General features: G+C 42.9%; 1 protein-coding gene across 1 annotated transcript in view; it reads right to left on the bottom strand.

Annotated features, from left to right (window-relative positions):
- INPP5D (inositol polyphosphate-5-phosphatase D) overlaps nucleotides 1–24,016 on the bottom strand; it is a 259,560-nt gene that overhangs the window by 7,568 nt on the left and 227,976 nt on the right. Inside the window, exons 23-26 of the mRNA XM_069727768.1 lie at nucleotides 13,272–13,424; nucleotides 12,920–13,007; nucleotides 7,151–7,213; nucleotides 663–893 (exon numbers count right to left, since the gene is read on the bottom strand). Of these exons, the coding sequence (XP_069583869.1) occupies nucleotides 663–893; nucleotides 7,151–7,213; nucleotides 12,920–13,007; nucleotides 13,272–13,424 (535 nt within the window). The remainder of the gene's footprint in view (nucleotides 1–662; nucleotides 894–7,150; nucleotides 7,214–12,919; nucleotides 13,008–13,271; nucleotides 13,425–24,016) is intronic.

Below are 24,016 nucleotides of genomic sequence, written 5' to 3'. Positions count from 1 at the left end.
TGTACGTGCGGTGATTCCGCATGTGTTCATTGAACACATGCGGAATCACCGGATCGTATTCATAGACTGGGTTATTTATCTTGCGGAGACGGAGCGTCTCCGCAAGATAAGCAGACAAACTGTGGTCGGTAAAGATGCACCGCATGTCTTGTTACGCAGGGCCGCCGGATGCGGCCCTGCATGCATAGTAGAGACGGGATTTCATAAAATCCCCTCCACTATGCTGCAACATCTGGACAATGTGGATTGGATGCTGCGGATGTACGCAGCGTCCAATCCGCAGCGAATACTGAAGGTTTCCTGACCGTGGACACATACCCCTATTGTGTATTTTGGTGTAGACACCTGCAGAAAGCAGAAAAATTGTGTAAATATAGTCTGAAGAATGGAACAAAGGTGTGTTACCAAGCACAACCATTGCAAAAAGGAATAACTTGTGCAAGTGTGAACCAATGTAAAAGTCAGTGAAGAGGCCACAATACTCGCACTAGTGGGGATGGGGCATCCTGAAGAAGAACGCACGATGCGCATGTTAGAGTTCCTCATACTGGATCTCTTATTCTCCCAAAAAGAGGCTATTAGCAGAATCCTCTCCTCTCACCATCACATCTATGAATCTATAGCTGGCATTATTCAAGATGACCTTTATTGACAGCACTTACATGGAATCCTGCTGACGAATATTCAGGGCTCCTCGAGGATTGTTGCAAGGTACAAACTTTTGACTAGGTGTAGAAGGGCGAGCAGGGGGTGTGATTGGTGTGTCACCACGGCCCATCACTGGGGAACTTGGCTTGCTTCGTTGCTCGTTTCCTTTAAATCCCTGTGGTGTATTTGGAGGACTCTGTTTTACCTGATTGCTTATGCCCTGGGCTGCAAGAATATGGTCAGTACTGGGAACAGATAAAAACATTATCAAAATTGTAAGTAAAACAAGATAAACATAAGACTCAAGATACATATACACATACTGTAAGTGAAAGGTTTGCCAAATTTGCCGATCTTATTGGGACATGACTATCTTACTAAGGATCGGGCATATTGAATTTTCATGCCCTATTCTTTGTTCTCATAGAAGATAAGATGCCAGAAGTTTCCGACAGCCCCTTCTCCCTGCCTGCTTCCTTGCACATTCTCATACTTTTTTCCACTCTTTAGACAAAAATATCTAGACATTAAAGGGAATCTGTCAAGAGGTTTTCCAACCTCATCTGAGAGCAGCGTAATGTAAGAAAAGAGAAGCTGAATCCAGCGATGTACCCCTTTAGATTTAGAATGCAGCAGAGCTGAGGAAGCTAACCCCACCCCCTAAAGGCTCTGAATGTGCCAAGTCCATAGACAGTGAGCTGCTTATCACAAGAAAAGGGAATGTTGCTGGACTAGTGTAGTCAGACAATGTTAATCTCTTAGAGTGCTTTCACATTACATTTAGACACCAGTTCAGTGGCTTATGTCCAAACGGGCCATATAAGGGTGCCGACAAAGCGAATGTTTGCTCTGCCGTACATCATTTTCGGGAGTGAATGCCTACTCAGAAGTAGTAAACTGCATCTGGGTGTTCGCCTCCAGTAGACGTTCACTCCCAAAAATGAGGCACGGCAGAGGGCACGTTGGCTCCGCCGGAACCATTATAGTCTGTGGTCCTTTTGGCGCATATGTCCGAATCCCATTTTATGTGGGAATTGGACGTCCATCTCATCTGGGCCACTGAACGGGAGCCTGAACGCAATGTGAAAGCACCCTCAGTGATAAATGCTTCACAGTTATTAAACAAGTTTAACAAGTGACACCTCCCGGAATTCTGTGTCTCAACCTCTGTCTCCTGCGTTCAGATTACATAGCAAAAACCTGCTGACAGATTCCCTTTAAACATATTTCCTATAAACGTGTTATATCATCCAAAAATAAAGGGATACCCTTTACCTAACTTTTTGTAACTTTAATGTATTTCGTCTTTTTATGAGCTTTTATATATAATGCTTCTCTAGTGTTGTAGAAGAATGATTTTGTTTATTTTTTATTTTTTTTTACACTGGGGCAGTATGGGTTATATAAAATGGTGTAAAGTAGCTTTCTTGTCCTTATACTGTTATCTGCATTTGAGCTTGTTCATAAAACCGTATTTTTCTCCGAGTGCTATGTATGAAAAAAATGTACAGCACTTGTACCAATGTTATTCAATGGGGCAGTGCAGATGAGCAATTACGGTATTTTCCCTGACCAAATCTATGTGTAAAAAAAAATTGTAGCATGCACCAGTTTCTTCCATAAATTGGACGAGACTCACCCATTCAAGTCTATGGGTGCATAAAAAAAAAATTGGATGCATTATAGAGTCACAGTTTAGAATCCGATTTTTACTGATACATTGCAGGTTTTGTAACTTAACGATGTATAAAACGGATTGTATAAGGACTGCACACGGGTGACAAGTAAGAAAAAAAAGTCCTATAATTTTGGATGAAACTGAATGATTTTTTATATGCTCATGTGAACCTACCCTTACTGTGAGAAAGCAAGTAAATTGTTCTCTATATTACTCCCTATCACTATCAGTAAATGCATTTACAAAGACTCTATTCTGTGAAACATCCCACACTTTAGAGTGCTTGGAATTTAGGATAATATGGTGGAAACAGCAAAAATAGGTCCTGTCTATAAAATGGTTTTAGCAGAGATAAACCTTCCCCCCAGTAGCCAATGAAACGAAAAATGAGTATGTGCTTCTCACAAATTAGAATATCATCAAAAAGGTACAGTAATTTATTTCAGTTCTTCAATACAAAAAGTGCAACTCAAATTATATAGAGTCATTACAAACAGAGTGATCTATTTCAAGTGTTTATTTAATCTATCTACTTATCTATTAATCTACTTATCTATTTTAAGTGTTAATGTTGATGATTATGGCTTACAGCCAATGAAAACCCAAAAGTCATTATTTCAGTAAATTAGAATACTTTATGACACCAGCTTGAAAAATGATTTTAAAATCCAAAATGTTGGCCTCCTGAAATGTATGGTCACTAAATGCACTCAATACTTGGTTGGGGCTCCTTTTGTATCACTCATTGCATCAATGCGGCGTGGCATGGAGGCGATCAGCCTGTGGCACTGCTGAGGGGTTATGGAAGCCCAGGTTGCTTTGATAGCAGCCTTTAGCTTATCTGCATTGTTGGGTCTTGCGTCTCGTCTTCCTCTTGACAATACTCTATAGAGTCTTTATGGGGTTAAGGTCAGGCGAGTTTGCTGGCCAATCAAGCACAGTGATACTGTTGTTTTCAAACCAGGTATTGGTACTTTTGGCAGTGTGGACAGGTGCCAAGTCCTGCTGGAGACTCAAATTTCCCTCTCCAAAAAGCTTGTCGGCAGAGGGAAGCATGAAGTGCTCTAAAATGTTCTGGTAGACAGCTACACTGACTTTGGTCTTGATAAAAAGCATCAGTAAAACACATTAAAAACACATGTCATGTACTGTGTGAAAATAGCACTGTGTGAATCGTAGGGTGGCCATACATTATAGCTGTTGTTCTGTTAAGAACTGTTCCTCAATGCCCTCCTGTACGTGTGAACTAAGCTTGGCTGAACATTCTTATGAGAGGGCTATAACACGCTAGCAGACACCACTGGCTTAACATGAGAACAAAGGATTGCACATGTAGAAATTTGATATGCCCAATCCTTATTTGCCTCCAACATCTGCTTATGGGAAAAGTTGGGACATCCCAATATACAGCTGGTGAAACAAGTATTAACCCATTATCTACAAATGTCCTTTTTTTGGGACGCCTAATCTTTAGCTTCTAGCAACTAAGATTTTCTAATTTTTATAATTAGGTCCAATTTTTTGTGTTGTGTTTGTAAAATGAATGTTTTCAAAATAGGAAATAATGTCATTGTCATTTTTAATTGAATATTGGAACGCCCTTTTCTGAAAAATCTGTACTTGTACAAATTTTAATTTGGCAAGTAATGGGTTAAACACGTCACCAATTTTCTAAGTAGAAAAAGAGATAAAGCACAGCACAGCAAACAATATTTTGGGTGCAGAGTCTCATAGGCATATAGCAAACGTTGTAAGTAGAGTCAAAAAAAGTTGAAACAGCACTCCACATGGCAGTAATAAGGTGCTCTTTATTGGCCCATGTGGCGACATTTCGGTCCTGGATGCAGACCTTTCGCAAGCCTTGGCTTGAGAAAGGTCTGCATCCAGGACCAAAACATCGCCACATGGGCCAGTAAAGAGAACCTTATTACTGCCATATGGAGTGCTGTTTCAACTTTTTTTACTCCAATTTTCTAAGTAAATATATTTCCAAATGTGATATTGACATGAAATTCTCACCAGATGTTGGTAACATCCTATCCCACCCACACAAGCAAAGAAATCACACCACAGATGTCCATAAATTAGGTTATGTTTAATAATGAGAAATGACAGGGAAAAAGTTTTGAACACATTTACTGAAATTTAATTAATACTTTGTACAAAAGCCTTTGTTGGTGATGACAGCTTCAAGGTGCCTCATATATAGGGAAACTAGTCGCATACATTGCTCAGGTGTGATTTTGGCCCATTCTTACACACACACACACTCTTCAGATCCTGAATTTCCCGTGGGCTCCTTCTATGAACTTTGAGCTTTAGTTCCTTCCAAAAAGTTTCTTTTGGATATAGGTCAGGTGATTGGCTGGGCTATTCTAGCAGATTTATTTTCTTTCTCTAAAACCAAATGAGAGTTTCCTTGGCTGAGTGTTTGGGATCATTGTCTTGCTGAAATGTCTACCCTCATTTCATCTTCATCATCCTTCTAGATGTCGGCAGATTTTTTCAAGAATACAGAACCTACAAGGATAAGATTGGAGCACTGAATTCAATAAAATATATTTTTATTAAAGGTAATAAATTACATGAAATAACAATTGAAATACACAAAAGAGGCTATTTCTAGTGTTACTTCATGTAATGTATTAACTTTAATAAAAATATATTTTTTAATTCAGTGCTCCAATCATACTTGTAGGTTCTATACTATTGGGGAGTTTGCTTAGTGTTTGGTGTGATTACAATATTTCCACTGAGAAAATATTAATGGAGGATCATATGTTTCGTATAACAATATGTCTCTAGCTTATTAAATGTTCTTTCATTCTGTGAATTTGATGATATTGTTTTTTTTCCAGGAATGTTTTGGTACATTTGTCCTTTTATCCTTCCTCTAATATGAAGTTTGCCAGTGCTGAAAAATAGCCCCATGCCATGATATTCAAACCTCCGAACTTCAATGTTGGTATGGTGTTTTTGGGGGTGATATATGGTGCCTTTTGGCCTCCAAACATGGCGTGTATTATGGCATCTGAGAGTTCAATTTTGATGTCATCTGACCAGATTATATTCTCCCAGTATTTCACAGACTTGTCTAAATGTTGTTGAACACACTTTAAATGTGCTTGAACATGCATATTGTATTACAATGGAGTCTTACATGGTGAATGTGCACACAGAACATGGAGGTTGAGTGCATTACTTATAGTTTTGTTTGAAACAATTGTACTGCTGTCCCCAGCCAATTGCTGAGGGGCAGCTCCTATATAAAGTTCCCCTGCCCTATGGGCGGGGCCTGAGCTACTCACAAAGCTCCTGAACTTTGCTAGGTGTGTTTGTGTTCCTGCACCTCTCCTGTCTATGTTTTGGTACCAAAGTCCTTGCCTGGATTCCTGTTTTGTCCTGTTCTGGTGCCTGTCCTGGAGGCGGTATATCCAGGCCCGAATCCTTGATCCTGTACCTGTCCTGTACCTGAACCAGTCTGAACTGTGTCTTCTGTGATTATGCTCCTGGAATTCCTCTGCATCTGGAGCTTCACTCCCAGTGACTTTGAGTCTCTTGAAACCGGTGTTTCTTCTGAGCATCTACTACTCTGTGCTCTGACTACCATGCGGTGTTAACCCCGTCTGGCTCATGTCCAGTACGGCGGTGCTTGCACCATCCCGCTTGAGTTCCTTCCTAGGTCCAATGCCCGGAGCCTGACGACCGCAGTCTGGAGCTTGGAGCCTGATGACTCTGGTGGTGCCTGTAGATCATGTCGGATGTCCGGAACCGAACAACTTCTGTCTGATGTCTGCCGGTCACCCTGGGTCTAGATGTACTGTCTGTACCCTGATGTCCTGCCTGTGTCTTGATGACCTCATGGACCCTGATGTCCTGATATCCTTTCTGTTCCCTGATGTCCTGATGTCCTCCCTGTGTCTAATATCCTGATGTACCGGATGCCCTGGGCTGCCACACCAGTGTCTCAGCCGACGACCTGGGCTGCCACGTCAGTGTCCCAGATGTCTATCCGGTATCCCTGATGTCCTGATTTAATCTGATTACCTGGGCTGCCACGCCAGTGTTCCAGCTGATGACCTGGGCTGCCACGCCAGTGTCCCAGATGTCTGTCCAGTATTCCTGTGTCCTAATGCCCTGCCTGTGTCCTGAGGTCTTTCCTGAGTCCAGATGTCCTGTCTGTATCCTGATGTCTTGCCTGCGCCCTGATGTCCTTGTGTACCCTGATGTCCTGCCTGGGTCCTGATGTCCCGCCTATGAGTGCCTCGGTGATCCATTGGTGCCTTGGGGTCCACTGGGTGGTACCCTTCTGAGGTGTGGGATCGGGAGCCTGACATCGTAATGTTTTGTTTATGTACTGTGTGACTTAACTTTAGTAAACTTTACTTTCTCTATACCTGAAGTTGTGCGGCGTAATCAAGTCCTACGTGTCTCTTTCCTTGTCCACATGCTCAGCTGCCACAGAACCCCGGTCGCTGCCCTCCCCTAGTTCGGGTAGGCCAGGTTCCCCTCTGAGGTTTAAAGGGTCCGTATTGCGTCCCCGGGGGACGTGTGCCCCACGCCCTCTGAGGTTGGTCGGCTTGGGGGAGTCTATAGGCTGGGCCGCATCTGCGGCCGCAGCTGATAGTGACACTTATTTCACCCACAGTACATTATGATGGATGGTTGACCTCAACAAAATGATTAGATTCAGCTGACATACAGTACATCTTATGAGTACACATAACTTTCAGGAGAAAGGTTAACAAATTTCCTACAGAGCTGCCCTCTTCCCACTACATTCGCAGTGAATGGTAATATCGCCACTTCTAAGTAGAAGAATACCTGCTTAATGCCTCTGGCGAGCACAGTGGAACACCTCGCACTCGCGCAAAGCCTTTCCCACTCCTGCAATCCAGAAGAATAGAGTAGACTTAGCAGATTTTTTAAATAAATATTTAGTCAATGGACTTGATGAGCAATATTAATCATAGAAATGCATTCTTTAGGGTATGTGCACACGTCAGGTTTTTTTCCTGACAAAATCCTGAGAATTCTGCCAGAAATTCGCGTTTTTTTTCGCGCGGATTTCTCGCGGAATTTGCGCGGTTTTTGCGCGGATTTTTTGCAGATTTTTTGCGTTTTTTTTTTTTCCTGAATGTCATTTTTGCTATGGACTCCGCAAAAAATCCGCAAAAAGAATGAGCATGTCCGTTCTTTTTGCGGAATGCGTTTTTTTTGCGGAAAAAAGCGCTAACATATGCACAAAAAATGCGGAATGCATTCTAAAAGATAGGATGCATAATGTTAGCATTTTTTTACCGGATTTATAGCGTTTTTATAGCGAAATTCCGCAAAAAAAACGCTAAAAATCCGGACGTGTGCACATACCCTTACACTAGCATCACAGATTACATTTATAACAGCGCAGCCAAAAAAATACTTTTGGTACATAACGGAGTCATGACTACTGGAATTAATCTTTTTTTCACACAAATGCCAATAGACACTGATGCCTTTAATGTGTTCTCTAGGGGTTCTGGTAGTTTTGACAGCAATAAAAGACTGTGAAAATCATGCAAGAAATAATATAGTGGAACATGACCAGACAATTCTCTTTTAGGCTGTGTGCCCACAATGAGCTTTTGGTAAGTTTTGACACTGTATATTTTTGCTGCATCAGAAACGCAGCGTCTTACAGTTCCCGCAAAGTGGATGCGATTTATATAAACCTCAAGCCCACTGTGCTATTTTTGTACTTAGATTAAACTGACCTGCGGCGCGAGATTCAAATCCTCAACATTAGTCTCTCTTGTGGGTACGCTGAGTTGTACAGTGGGGCAAAAAAGTATTTAGTCAGTCAGCAATAGTGCAAGTTCCACCACTTAAAAAGATGAGAGGCGTCTGTAATTTACATCATAGGTAGACCTCAACTATGGGAGACAAACTGAGAAAAAAAAATCCAGAAAATCACATTGTCTGTTTTTTAACATTTTATTTTCATATTATGGTGGAAAATAAGTATTTGGTCAGAAACAAAATTTCATCTCAATACTTTGTAATATATCCTTTGTTGGCAATGACAGAGGTCAAACGTTTTCTGTAAGTCTTCACAAGGTTGCCACACACTGTTGTTGGTATGTTGGCCCATTCCTCCATGCAGATCTCCTCTAGAGCAGTGATGTTTTTGGCTTTTCGCTTGGCAACACGGACTTTCAACTCCCTCCAAAGGTTTTCTATAGGGTTGAGATCTGGAGACTGGCTAGGCCACTCCAGGACCTTGAAATGCTTCTTACGAAGCCACTCCTTCGTTGCCCTGGCGGTGTGCTTTGGATCATTGTCATGTTGAAAGACCCAGCCACGTTTAATCTTCAATGCCCTTGCTGATGGAAGGAGGTTTGCACTCAAAATCTCACGATACATGGCCCCATTCATTCTTTCATGTACCCGGATCAGTCGTCCTGGCCCCTTTGCAGAGAAACAGTCCCAAAGCATGATGTTTCCACCACCATGCTTTACAGTAGGTATGGTGTTTGATGGATGCAACTCAGTATTCTTTTTCCTCCAAACACGACAAGTTGTGTTTCTACCAAACAGTTCCAGTTTGGTTTCATCAGACCATAGGACATTCTCCCAAAACTCCTCTGGATCATCTAAATGCTCTCTAGCAAACTTCAGACGGGCCCGGACATGTACTGGCTTAAGCAGTGGGACACGTCTGGCACTGCAGGATCTGAGTCCATGGTGGCGTAGTGTGTTACTTATGGTAGGCCTTGTTACATTGGTCCCAGCTCTCTGCAGTTCATTCACTAGGTCCCCCCGCGTGGTTCTGGGATTTTTGCTCACCGTTCTTGTGATCATTCTGACCCCACGGGGTGGGATTTTGCGTGGAGCCCCAGATCGAGGGAGATTATCAGTGGTCTTGTATGTCTTCCATTTTCTAATTATTGCTCCCACTGTTGATTTCTTCACTCCAAGCTGGTTGGCTATTGCAGATTCAGTCTTCCCAGCCTGGTGCAGGGCTACAATTTTGTTTCTGGTGTCCTTTGACAGCTCTTTGGTCTTCACCATAGTGGCGTTTGGAGTCAGACTGTTTGAGGGTGTGCACAGGTGTCTTTTTATACTGATAACAAGTTTAAACAGGTGCCATTTCTACAGGTAATGAGTGGAGGAAAGAGGAGACTCTTAAAGAAGAAGTTACATGTCTGTGAGAGCCAGAAATCTTGATTGTTTGTTTCTGACCAAATACTTATTTTCCACCATAATATGCAAATAAATTGTTAAAAAAACAGGCAATGTGATTTTCTGGATTTTTTTTCTCAGTTTGTCTCCCATAGTTGAGGTCTACCTATGATGTAAATTACAGACGCCTCTCATCTTTTTAAGTGGTGGAACTTGCACTATTGCTGACTGACTAAATACTTTTTTGCCCCACTGTATGTGCAGATTTTTTGCATTGCATTAGATGTGGAAAATTTGCAGATAAAAAAATGAATAATGCGTTTTCGCTGTGCAAATAAATAAAAAAGCATGTAATTCCCACATAACTATAGGAATAAAGTAGTCAAAGCCAGATACCAGGAAGTCTAAAAAACAATCCCGCTTTTTTAAAAAAACAAGACGAAAAATGCAGTGTCAAAAACGCAATGAAAAAAACTGAATTGCTCAGTTACAGAGCTGACCAGCACAGATCCATCAAAAAAATAGTGGCCGTGGACAGGTACTGCCCATCTACCCCCTATTAATTTGCCCAGAGTCTGGAAATGCAGTACCCAGCTGCGACCACTATACAACTGATGGAGCTGTCCATCAGTGTCGGGAACAGCTGATCAATGGAGGTGCCAGGTGTCGTACTCCCAACGATAAGATATTGATGACCAATACTAAGGCTGGGGTCCAAATTTGCTAATCGCACTCTGATCACACCTCATCAGAGTGTGATCAGAGTGTGATTCGATTTCTCCATCTTCTCAATTGTGTCAGCTTGTGAAAATCGGACATGTGCATGGCCTCATAGAGTAACATTGGCCCGAGTGTGATCTAACGTTTTGATGGATTGCACTTGGATTGAAAATACGGCTATGTGCACGAGCCCTAAGAATAGGCTATCAATGTTAAAGTACCAGACAACCCATTTAAGACTATTGTTTCATATCACAGTCTTAAAAAAGAAACCGATGATTGGAGGAAAATGTGGCAAATTTATTTGAAGAGAAGAAACTGCTCTGTTGGTGTGATAGCATATCAAGCAGGAGAATTGCTGTTAGGAGCGGTCTGTGACTGCTCTGAGCTCAGAGAGATCATCATAGCGCAACACAGGCAGGTAGATCACAACCAACTGCCGATTAGCGCTTAGCCCCATTGGGAACTTTTAGAGAGCCTGCTGCAAAATGTCAGTCTTTTGCACAATTAGTACTTTTTTGGGTAATTATCAACTTTATGGAGTTCAATTTACACCAGTTTTTTTGTGTAAACAACCCCCTCTGACCATAAAATTTCAGTACTTTCTACAGAACAACTTTACTTTATCATGTAATGGTGATTAGTGTTGGGAAGACCTATGGATGTTCTGGTCAGTCAGGTTGAGAAAAAGTTTGGTTTTGTACCAGAACAGAACCCGAACCCCAATCAAGTGAATGGCGGGCCTGAACATCCAACGTTTCACATGTTGTCATCTCTGTGACAGGCGGTAAACCTTCACATTACCGATGGTCACACAGCGTGTGAGCCTGCAGCTTTGACCGGCAGTGATAAGGTTATCGCAGCAGGTGAAGCAGCAACTGCAGGTGAAGCTGATGAGAGTATTCACCAACTGCGGCTGTCCATAGTATTAAATTGTCAGTGAGATAATTAGTGCAGTGTGTTTGTAGCTTACTGTACATGTATTGATTGGTTAAATAAATTTAAGAACGAAATGGCGCGGGGTTCCCTTTACTCTTGATAACCAGCACAGCTAAGGCTGACAGCTGAGGGGCTGCAGCCCCCAGCTGTCAGCTTTATCTTGGCTGGTTATCCAAAATAGAGGGGTCCCATGCATTTTTTTAAATTATTTAAACAAATAATTTAATAAAACGGGGTGGTGTCCACCCCATTTTTGATAACCAGCTAAAGCAGACAGATAAGGGCTGGTATGCTCAGACTGGGAAGGGGCCATAGATATTAGCCCTCCCCAGCCTAAAAATAGAAGCCCGCTGCCACCCCAGAAAAGGTGCATCTATTAGGTGCGCCAATTCTGGCACTTTGCCACACTCTTCCCACTTGCCACTTGCCCTGGTGCAGTGGCAAGTGGGGTAATAATTTTGGAGTTGATGTTAGCTTTGTAATGTCCGTTGACATCAAGCCCAGGGCTTAGTAATGGAGAGGCATCTATCAGATGCCCCCATTACTAACCCTATAATCAAAAGTAAGAAAGACACACACACACACACAGAAAAGTCTTTTAATTAAAAAAAAAAACACTTTCCCACAATTACCCTCTTTTACCCATATATTAATGTAAAAATAGAAAAATCACAGAATTCCTCACCTGTCCACCGATAATCCATATGGCCACAATGTTCTCCAACTCTGCTACATCTGGATGCATTGCTGAGCGGTGGCATGATGCTACTGCTTAGCCTTGCATCCAGGACACACTGAGCTAAGCATGGGAAGGCGGCTGTGTGTGACTGGCAGAAACCTTAAAGATGTCACCACCACTGGTCACACGCAGCCGCATTATTACGCTGAGCTCAGTGTATCCTGGATGCATGGTTCAGTGATCACATCATGCCACTGCTTGGCAATCCATCCAGATGTAGCAGTGTTGGAGCACATCAGGGGACATATGGATTATCTGTGGACAGATGAGGAATACTGTCATTTTTTATTTTCATTTTCTTGTTAATAAATGGGTAGAAGAGGGTTATTGTGTGTGAGGGTTTTTTCAATTAAAGGACTTTTCTCTGCATGTGTCTTTATTACTTTTGACTATGGGGTTAGTAAAGGGGGTGTCAAATAGATGCTTTTCCATTACTAACCCCTGTGCTTGCCACCGCACCATAATAGATGCACCTCTTCTGGGGCAACTGTGGGCTGCTATTTTTAGGCTGGGGAGGGCCAATATCAATGGCCCCTTCCCAGTCTGAGAATACCAGCCCCCAGCTATCTGCTGTAGCTTGACTGGTTATCACAAATGGGGGGACCCCATGACATTCTTTTTAATTATTTATTTAAAGAATTAAGAAAAAACTGCATGGGGACCCCTTTTTTTGATAACCAGCCAAGATAAAGCTGACAGCTGGGGGCTGAAGCCCGCAGAAGTTGGCTTTGCCTGCGCTGGGTATCAAAAATAGAAGAGACCCCCATATATTTTTATTTTTTTTTTACATACAGTGTGTCAGCCAATCACAGCCATGGCAAAAGTTGACATGGCAGTGATTGAGACGGAAGTGCCCACACAAAAGCTTGTTGATTGGCTGCAATCTTTGAACAAGCTTTGTTCGGGCTCCCGAAACAGAACAGTAACATGGACTTTCGGGTTATTCCATCTCTAATTTTGCTAAATAAAATAATAATTATCTGCAATATTTTTACTGTAGTATGTAAAAATAGATTATAACACATTGCTATTACCTGGATGCTTGTTCCCATTGCTGGCTGCATTGTGCTTTTATTTGATGCTTTTGTGCTACAGTTTCATCTTTCTCAATCTTCACAAAATCTAAGACACAAATATTAACATAATATAGTTTGTAATAAACTGTAGGACTTTCAAAAGCATAAAAAAATCAGTGAATAGTAAAAATGTATTTTTTTAATCTAGTATCATATCAGCAAAAAAAATCTTCCATATGTTTTTCCATCAAAACTGCATGATAATCTGCAATTTCAAAAAACTTCAGATTTAAAAATGATGATATTCATAGATTATATTATAACTAAATCTTATATATTTTTTTGTAATTGATTATCCTGCATGATTTACCATATAGCTTCTCTCTCTGTTTTCCAGAGGATGCATGCAGACAGATTTCTCCCTGAAATTGACCCGTATCCTCTCCATGATGTGTCAGAAGGGTGAAGAATGGGAACTGTTTCTGCTGAGGATCTTCCATTCGGAGGGCAATGCAGCCCTCACCTGTCGCAGGCAAGGAAAGAATGAATTAGGCTTCCTATATCGGGGTGGATTTACTAACAATTAGGCATTTTAAAATTGTGCTGAAATCACATAGTAGCTCCTGCTGGATAATAAATTTGGAAAATCTTTAGATGATCTATTCTAACTTTACGCCACCTCCTTAGTGAACTTTAAATCATTTTTTGTGCCACAATTTTAGTGTAATTTGGTGCATCTCAGAATTCTGTTACGTTTTAAATAATAAAATGTCTCCAAAATTCTGGCACTTTTTGGCATGTCCGCACTTTTTTTTTTTAGTAATTTGATGACTTGATGTATATATATATATATATATATATATATATATGGACTGGAATTATTTCATGTGTTTTTTTAAAGCGTGCAGTTGTTGTTTTTTTTTATTCCATTTTAGACACATGATTTTCTTTTTTAATTATTATTCGATAAACTATGATAGAAGCTATGAAGAGCGACACCTAAAATATGGTCCATTTAGAAACTAATCTGGAAACTATGGAAGCAAAAATAAGCACCCTAAAGGGTCAAAAAATGCCATCCTTAAGTTTCGATGGGGCTCTTAATAAAAACTTGGCAACCTTGGCTCGATTTTATTGATAGTCCCAATCTCCGTGCTTCTCTTCACCCCAAACTTTCAAGTTAGACATACTGTACTTAGATCTTACTCCTTTACCTACCTCCTAAATACTGTACTCCCCTTCCTTATTTGGTTGTCGCTAGCCTAACGATCGTACTCCATTTTGCATGAATTGTGTAAAGGTTCACTCTTGGATAGCCGCTTGGAACACAAAGTTTTGTTTTTTTTTATATCACACACGGAATAGTGTTTATTTTGACTAGTAGCACAGAACCAACACAAAACCATAAACATAAAATTCCTAGCCTTGTCCAGGCACTAACTAAACCATGCAAACCCTGGCTACTCAGATACCACTGAGCTAGTCCTAGTTTGGTCACACAGAACAGCTATCATCCACATCAACCAGTGATAATTGCAGTTTGGTTCACACAACCTGTGCAGTTTCTTTTCAGAGAGATTCTGGTTTCTCTCTGTCCAGTTCCACTCTACACAGCTTCACTAGGTGACTGACCAGTGAATACTGGGACTGGTTCTAGTCATGGCTATTCAGGTGTTGTGAATTCTGTTATCGAACTCCCTCCTGTGGTCATGAATGGTACTTCGGTGAGTTCTGTCCATGTACTCCCTCTGGTGGCTGTGAGTGGACCTGCTGCTTCTGAGGTTCCTTCCACAGGTGACGTAGTTTATTCTTTGGCTGGCTGTTCTATTTAACTCCACACAGATCGTTACTCCATGCCAGCTGTCAATGTTCTTGTACTGGTTCAGTTCGCTCTTGGATCTTTCTGGTGACCTGTCTACTCCAGCAGAAGCTAAGTCCCTGCTAGTTATTTATTTGTTCATTGTTTCCTTGTCCAGCTGGCTATCATGATCTTGCCCTGCTAGCTGAAAGCTCTGGGATGCAGAGTGGCACCTCCGCACCGTGAGTCGGTGCGGAGGTCTTTTTGCACACTCTGCGTGGTCTTTTTGTAGGGTTTTGTGCTGACCGCAAAGATACCTTTCCTATCCTCAGTCTGTTTAGTAAGTCTGGCCTCCCTTTGCTAAAACCTGTTTCATTTCTGTGTTTGTGACTTTCATCTTAACTCACAGTCAATATATGTGGGGGGCTGCCTTTTCCTTTGGGGAATTTCTCTGAGGCAAGGTAGGCTTTATTTTCTATCTTTAGGGCTAGTTAGCTCTTAGGCTGTGAAGAGGCGTCTAGGTCGTGTTAGGTACGCTCCACGGCTATTTCTAGTTGTGTGATAGGATTAGGGGTTGCGGTCAGCAGAGCTCCCACTTCCCAGAGCTTGTCCTGTGTGAGTTTAACTATCAGGTCGTTCCGGGTGCTCCTAACCACCAGGTCGTTAACAGTACAGCTGGCCCAAAGTATTAATGCATCTCAATAGAGGGATAAGAGAAGTTCTGAGACCATTTTTTTTTCTCTGCAGTGTTTTTTGTCTTTCTTTTCCCCTAAACCTCTGGGTGGTTCAGGACACAGGTGTAGATATGGACATTCAAGGTCTGTCCTCTTGTGTGGATCATCTCACTGCAAGGGTACAAAACATTCAAGATTTTGTGGTTCAGAATCCGATGTTAGAGCCTAGAATTCCAATCCCTGATTTGTTTTCTGGGGATAGATCTAAGTTCCTGAATTTCAAAAATAATTGTAAACTGTTTCTAGCTTTGAAACCCCGCTCCTCTGGTGACCCCGTTCAACAAGTAAAAATCATTATTTCTTTGTTGCGTGGTGACCCTCAAGACTGGGCATTTTCCCTTGCGCCAGGAGATCCTGCATTGCGTGATGTAGATGCGTTTTTTCTGGCGCTTGGATTGCTTTATGATGAACCAAATTCAGTGGATCAGGCAGAGAAAATCTTGCTGGCTTTGTGTCAGGGTCAGGATGAAGTGGAGGTGTACTGTCAGAAGTTTAGAAAGTGGTCTGTGCTTATTCAGTGGAATGAGTGTGCCCTGGCGGCAATTTTCAGAAAGGGTCTTTCTGAAGCCCTTAAGGATGTCATGGTGGGATTTCCCACGCCTGCTTGTCTGAATGAGTCTATGTCCTTGGCCATTCAGATCGATCGGCGCTTGCGTGAGCGCAAAGCTGTGCACCATTTGGCGGTATTCTCTGAGCATAGGCCTGAGCCTATGCAGTGTGATAGGACTTTGACTAGAGCTGAACGGCAAGAACACAGACGTCGGAATGGGCTGTGTTTTTACTGTGGTGATACCACTCATGCTATCTCCGATTGTCCTAAGCGCACTAAGCGGTTTGCTAGGTCTGCCACCATTAGTACGGAACAGTCTAAATTTCTTTTGTCCGTTACTCTGATTTGCTCTCTGTCGTCCTATTCTGTTATGGCATTTGTGGATTCAGGCGCTGCCCTGAATTTGATGGACTTGGAGTTTGCCAGGCGCTGTGGTTTTTTCTTGGAGCCCTTGCAGTATCCTATTCCATTGAGAGGAATTGATGCTACGCCTTTGGCCAAGAATAAGCCTCAGTACTGGACTCAATTGACCATGTGCATGGCTCCTGCACATCAGGAGGATATTCGCTTTTTGGTGTTGCATAATCTGCATGATCTGGTCGTTTTGGGGTTGCCATGGCTACAGGTCCATAATCCAGTATTGGATTGGAAATCTATGTCTGTGTCCGGCTGGGGTTGTCAGGGGGTACATGGTGATGTTCCATTGCTGTCAATTTCGCCTTCCACTCCTTCTGAAGTCCCTGAGTTTTTGTCAGATTACCGGGCTGTATTTCAAGAGCCCAAATCCGGTGCCCTACCTCCTCATAGGGATTGCGATTGTGCTATTAATTTGATTCCTTGTAGTAAGTTTCCTAAGGGCCGACTGTTTAATTTATCTGTGCCAGAGCACACCGCTATGCGGAGTTATATAAAGGAATCCTTGGAGAAAGGTCATATTCGCCCGTCGTCATCACCGTTGGGAGCAGGGTTCTTTTTTGTGGCCAAGAAGGATGGCTCTTTGAGACCTTGTATTGATTACCCCCTTCTTAATAAGATCACAGTCAAATTTCAGTACCCTTTGCCGCTGCTGTCTGATTTGTTTGCTCGGATTAAGGGGGCTAGTTGGTTCACCAAGATAGATCTTCGAGGGGCGTATAATCTTGTGCGAATTAAACAGGGCGATGAATGGAAAACAGCATTTAATTCGCCCGAGGGCCATTTTGAGTACCTGGTTATGCCATTCGGGCTTTCTAATGCTCCATCTGTGTTTCAGTCCTTTATGCATGACATCTTCCGAGAGTACCTGGATAGATTCATGATTGTATATTTGGATGATATTTTGGTCTTTTCGGATGATTGGGAGTCTCATGTGAAGCAGGTCAGAATGGTGTTCCAGGTCCTTCGTGCGAATTCCTTGTTTGTGAAGGGGTCGAAATGTCTCTTTGGGGTTCAGAAGGTTTCATTTTTGGGTTTCATTTTTTCCCCTTCTACTATCGAGATGGACCCTGTTAAAGTTCAGGCCATTTATGATTGGACTCAGCCGACATCTGTGAAGAGCCTGCAGAAGTTTCTGGGCTTTGCTAATTTTTACCGTCGCTTCATCGCTAATTTTTCTAGTGTTGCTAAACCGTTGACTGATTTGACCAAGAAAGGTGCTGATGTGGTCAATTGGTCCTCTGCGGCTGTAGAGGCTTTTCAGGAGTTGAAGCGTCGTTTTTCTTCTGCCCCTGTGTTGTGCCAGCCAGATGTTTCGCTCCCGTTTCAGGTCGAGGTTGATGCTTCTGAGATTGGAGCAGGGGCTGTTTTGTCGCAAAGAAGTTCTGATGGCTCGGTGATGAAACCATGTGCCTTCTTTTCTAGAAAATTCTCACCTGCTGAGTGCAATTATGATGTTGGCAATCGAGAGTTGTTGGCCATGAAGTGGGCATTCGAGGAGTGGCGACATTGGCTTGAAGGAGCCAAGCATCGCGTGGTGGTCTTGACGGATCACAAGAATTTGACTTATCTCGAGTCTGCCAAACGGTTGAATCCTAGACAGGCTCGATGGTCGCTGTTTTTCTCCCGTTTTGATTTTGTGGTTTCGTACCTTCCGGGCTCTAAGAATGTGAAGGCTGATGCCCTGTCAAGGAGTTTTGTGCCTGACTCTCCGGGTGTTCCTGAGCCGGCGGGTATTCTCAAAGAGGGGGTAATTTTGTCTGCCATCTCCCCTGATTTGCGGCGCGTGCTGCAGAAGTTTCAGGCTGATAGACCTGAATGTTGTCCAGCGGAGAAACTGTTTGTCCCTGATAGATGGACTAGTAGAGTTATCTCTGAGGTTCATTGTTCGGTGTTGACGGGTCATCCTGGAATCTTTGGTACCAGAGATTTGGTGGCTAGATCCTTTTGGTGGCCTTCTTTGTCACGGGATGTGCGTTCTTTTGTGCAGTCCTGTGGGACTTGTGCTCGGGCTAAGCCCTGCTGTTCTCGTGCCAGTAGGTTGCTTTTGCCCTTGCCAGTCCCGAAGAGGCCCTGGACGCATATTTCCATGGATTTTATTTCAGATCTCCCTGTCTCTCAAAGGATGTCGGTCATTTGGGTGGTTTGTGATCGCTTCTCTAAGATGATCCATTTGGTACCCTTGTCTAAATTGCCTTCCTCCTCTGATTTGGTGCCATTGTTTTTCCAGCATGTGGTTCGTTTGCATGGCATTCCGGAGAACATCGTCTCGGACAGAGGTTCCCAGTTTGTTTCGAGGTTTTGGCGGTCCTTTTGTGCTAAGATGGGCATTGATTTGTCTTTTTCTTCGGCTTTCCATCCTCAGACAAATGGCCAAACCGAACGAACTAATCAGACTTTGGAAACATATCTGAGATGCTTTGTTTCTGCTGATCAGGATGATTGGGTGTCCTTCTTGCCTTTGGCTGAGTTCGCCCTTAATAATCGGGCCAGCTCGGCTACTTTGGTTTCGCCTTTTTTCTGTAATTCTGGTTTCCATCCTCGTTTCTCTTCAGGGCAGGTTGAGCCTTCGGACTGTCCTGGTGTGGATACGGTGGTGGACAGGTTGCAGCAGATTTGGACTCATGTGGTGGACAATTTGACATTGTCCCAGGAGAAGGCTCAACGTTTCGCTAACCGCCGGCGCTGTGTTGGTCCCCGACTTCGTGTTGGGGATTTGGTTTGGTTGTCATCTCGTCATGTTCCTATGAAGGTTTCCTCTCCTAAGTTTAAGCCTCGTTTCATTGGTCCCTATAAGATTTCTGAAGTTCTCAATCCTGTGTCATTTCGTTTGGCCCTTCCAGCTTCTTTTGCCATCCATAATGTGTTCCATAGGTCGTTATTGCGGAGATACGTGGCGCCTATGATTCCCTCCGTTGATCCTCCTGCCCCGGTGTTGGTCGAGGGGGAGTTGGAGTATGTGGTGGAGAAGATTTTGGATTCTCGTATTTCGAGACGGAAACTCCAGTACCTGGTCAAGTGGAAGGGTTATGGTCAGGAAGATAATTCCTGGGTTTTTGCCTCTGATGTTCATGCTGCCAATCTAGTTCGTGCCTTTCATTTGGCTCGTCCTGATCGGCCTGGGGGCTCTGGTGAGGGTTCGGTGACCCCTCCTCAAGATGGGGGGGTACTGTTGTGAATTCTGTTATCGAACTCCCTCCTGTGGTCATGAATGGTACTTCGGTGAGTTCTGTCCATGGACTCCCTCTGGTGGCTGTGAGTGGAGCTGCTGCTTCTGAGGTTCCTTCCACAGGTGACGTAGTTTATTCTTTGGCTGGCTGTTCTATTTAACTCCACTCAGATCGTTACTCCCCTGCCAGCTGTCAATGTTCTTGTACTGGTTCAGTCACTCTTGGATCTTTCTGGTGACCTGTCTACTCCAGCAGAAGCTAAGTCCCTGCTAGTTATTTATTTGTTCATTGTTTCCTTGTCCAGCTGGCTGTCATGATCTTACCCTGCTAGCTGGAAGCTCTGGGATGCAGAGTGGCACCTCCGAACCGTGAGTCGGTGCGGAGGTCTTTTTGCACACTCTGCGTGGTCTTTTTGTAGGGTTTTGTGCTGACCGCAAAGATACCTTTCCTATCCTCAGTCTGTTTAGTAAGTCTGGCCTCCCTTTGCTAAAACCTGTTTCATTTCTGTGTTTGTGACTTTCATCTTAACTCACAGTCAATATATGTGGGGGGCTGCCTTTTCCTTTGGGGAATTTCTCTGAGGCAAGGTAGGCTTTATTTTCTATCTTTAGGGCTAGTTAGCTCTTAGGCTGTGAAGAGGCGTCTAGGTCGTGTTAGGTACGCTCCACGGCTATTTCTAGTTGTGTGATAGGATTAGGGGTTGCGGTCAGCAGAGCTCCCACTTCCCAGAGCTTGTCCTGTGTGAGTTTAACCATCAGGTCGCTCCGGGTGCTCCTAACCACCAGGTCCATAACATTCAGGTGCACCTAATCAGGACCTGGAATGCTAGGATTTAACACTTGCCTGTCTGGCTTTCCTACATATCACCCCTCCTCTGCCCAAAGCAGGGGGTGGGTGGGCACCGTCGGCCAACCCACAGTGCCTACAGGGTGTGGGCCTCAGGAATTCTACAGGGCTTTAAATCGATCTGACCGTGATGCACATGCTTGATGACATGAGTGTAACTTAGTAACTACAAGAACCGTCCCCTATTTTTGGGTACCATTTTCATGAACGTGCCGTTTTTGGGAACTTGACATAGGTCCTCTTTAAGTAAAAATAAAACTTCTTATAGTTGTTCATCTCCTATAAGTGTCTTTAGCCTATGAGTCTGTGTATTCATTGTCAGTCAATAATTCGTATCCAAGTCATCAGAGTTTTATAGCTTAGAGATTATAATGAGATGCATGAACAAAATGTGTGGGTGATGACTTTGACAGGAAAAGAGGGAGTTGCACTATAAATACAGGTCCTTCTCAAAAAATTAGCATATGGTGTTAAATTTCATTATTTACCATAATGTAATGATTACAATTAAACTTTCATATATTATAGATTCATTATCCACCAACTGAAATTTGTCAGGTCTTTTATTGTTTTAATACTGATGATTTTGGCATACAACTCCTGATAACCCAAAAAACCTGTCTCAATAAATTAGCATATCAAGAAAAGGTTCTCTAAACGACCTATTACCCTAATCTTCTGAATCAACTAATTAACTCTAAACACATGCAAAAGATACCTGAGGCTTTTATAAACTCCCTGCCTGGTTCATTACTCAAAACCCCCATCATGGGTAAGACTAGCGACCTGACAGATGTCAAGAAGGCCATCATTGACACCCTCAAGCAAGAGGGTAAGACCCAGAAAGAAATTTCTCAACAAATAGGCTGTTCCCAGAGTGCTGTATCAAGGCACCTCAATGGTAAGTCTGTTGGAAGGAAACAATGTGGCAGAAAACGCTGTACAACGAGAAGAGGAGACCGGACCCTGAGGAAGATTGTGGAGAAGGACCGATTCCAGACCTTGGGGAACCTGAGGAAGCAGTGGACTGAGTCTGGTGTGGAAACATCCAGAGCCACCGTGCACAGGCGTGTGCAGGAAATGGGCTACAGGTGCCGCATTCCCCAGGTAAAGCCACTTTTGAACCATAAACAGCGGCAGAGGCGCCTGACCTGGGCTACAGAGAAGCAGCACTGGACTGTTGCTAAGTGGTCCCAAGTACTTTTTTCTGATGAAAGCAAATTTTGCATGTCATTCGGAAATCAAGGTGCCAGAGTCTGGAGGAAGACTGGGGAGAAGGAAATGCCAAAATGCCTGAAGTCCAGTGTCAAGTACCCACAGTCAGTGATGGTGTGGGGTGCCATGTCAGCTGCTGGTGTTGGTCCACTGTGTTTCATCAAGGGCAGGGTCAATGCAGCTAGCTATCAGGAGATTTTGGAGCACTTCATGCTTCCATCGGCTGAAATGCTTTATGGAGATGAAGATTTCATTTTTCAGCACGACCTGGCACCTGCTCACAGTGCCAAAACCACTGGTAAATGGTTTACTGACCATGGTATTACTGTGCTCAATTGGCCTGCCAACTCTCCTGACCTGAACCCCATAGAGAATCTGTGGGATATTGTGAAGAGAAAGTTGAGAGACGCAAGACCCAACACTCTGGATGAGCTTAAGGCCGCTATTGAAGCATCCTGGGCCTCCATAACATCTCAGCAGTGTCACAGGCTGATTGCCTCCATGCCACGCCGCATTGAAGCAGTCATTTCTGCCAAAGGATTCCCGACCAAGTATTGAGTGCATAACTGAACATTATTATTTGATGGTTTTTTTGTTTGTTATTAAAAAACACTTTTATTTGATTGGATGGGTGAAATATGCTAATTTATTGAGACAGGTTTTTTGGGTTATCAGGAGTTGTATGCCAAAATCATCAGTATTAAAACAATAAAAGACCTGACAAATTTCAGTTGGTGGATAATGAATCTATAATATATGAAAGTTTAATTGTAATCATTACATTATGGTAAATAATGAAATTTAACACTATATGCTAATTTTTTGAGAAGGACCTGTATTTTTATATCAATTAGACAGATAAGATGGTATGCATCAAAATCTGACTGCTGCTGAGGAACAGAACATATCTACATATGCTCTGCATTCCTTATAACAGATGGGGGAATAGAGACTGCAAACTCCATGCTCTTCTGTGTCATTGAATACGGGCATTGGAACGGTTCAGTGATGCTTTTATTAAGCAAGGCTCAGTGATAACAGTTATCTAATAGTCAAATAAAGCCAGAGTTTTTACCTTCTTCTTTTATCTTATTCCCTACCATAGTTTTAAGCAATTTTGGCATTTTTAGGGAACCTGTCACAACGACTGAGTTATTAAAGCAAAGGCATAAGTATGCATGATACCATAAAGCACCACTTGAGCTTTTTTTAATTTAATGCTGGAGTGGTGTCACTAAGGTCCTTGACCCTAGGTGTGTCACCCTAAGTGGTGTCACTAAGGTCGTTGAATAGGGTCCTTGACCCTAGTTTTATACTCATCAGCCGCTGCCCTCAGCTCTTCCCGGCACCGCACCGGTCCTGCTCCACCATCTTGTCATTGCAACTTCTGACTGATCAGAAGTCAAAGGTAACAGTCACAAGCTCTCAATGTAAGTATATGAGGCCTCGTTCTTGCTATCAAAGACTTACTTGGAGCTGTGACTTAGATCGCGAAGCAAATGCTTGAGCCATCCGGCAGGTCACAACCTGCAGAAGACCGACTAGAGCGGCTCTGATAGCAGAGAAAGATTATGGCTGGTGAATATAATACTAGGGGCATGGGACTTAGATTAATGACACAGCTCCAGTGGTAAAATAAAGAAAAATGCTGATGCGGCGCTTTAATAGGTTGTCCAATTACGCACACTACCTATGAGGGCTGAAATTATAAAACTACTCCCTATGGAATTGCGTGGTGTATCACTTAAGACAGTCAGCAACAATGAAAAGGATTGGGTTTACTAAATATAACTGTTTGTACATAGTTCCATTAATACATCACACCGATGCCCTAAAATACTGAAGTAGGAAGTGGCAACATTACAGACGGCATGCTACTCTACTTACATTCAGTGCCATGGTGCGCTATACTGTTTACATAGTGTGCCATTCCAATTATTAGAATGTACACTACATACAGTATATAGCTAGTGCACCATGGCACTGAATGCCAGTAGAGTGGTATATTTCTTGTTGGCACTTGCCACATCTGTAAGGTAGTTTGTCATTGTGACCATTTTCTTCAAAATGAAAATATTAGAGATAAACTGAGCAGAAGCTCGATCCATGTTACATGACATGATGGAATGGGATATTATATAATACAGTCGACCTTTAAAGTGAACCTGTCTGCAGGATTTTGCTAAGTAAACTACAGACACTGTCAGGTTGGCAGTGTTAAATAGATTAAAATGATACCTGGGGTGAAGAAATCCGTCTTGTGGTTCTTGTGTAATCATTGTTAAAAGTTTGCAGCTAATAAGATGATCTTGTTCCAGGGCGGGACTGTAGGCAGAGTCTTATCTTCCTGCTCTAAGCCAGAGAAACCAAGAAAAGACCAAGCAGAGA

The sequence above is a fragment of the Ranitomeya imitator genome, chromosome 5, assembly GCF_032444005.1.
Source record: "Ranitomeya imitator isolate aRanImi1 chromosome 5, aRanImi1.pri, whole genome shotgun sequence".
Taxonomy (NCBI): Eukaryota; Metazoa; Chordata; class Amphibia; order Anura; family Dendrobatidae; genus Ranitomeya; species Ranitomeya imitator.
Note: the sequence above shows the minus strand (reverse complement) of the source record. Positions and strands in the feature narration are given on the sequence as shown.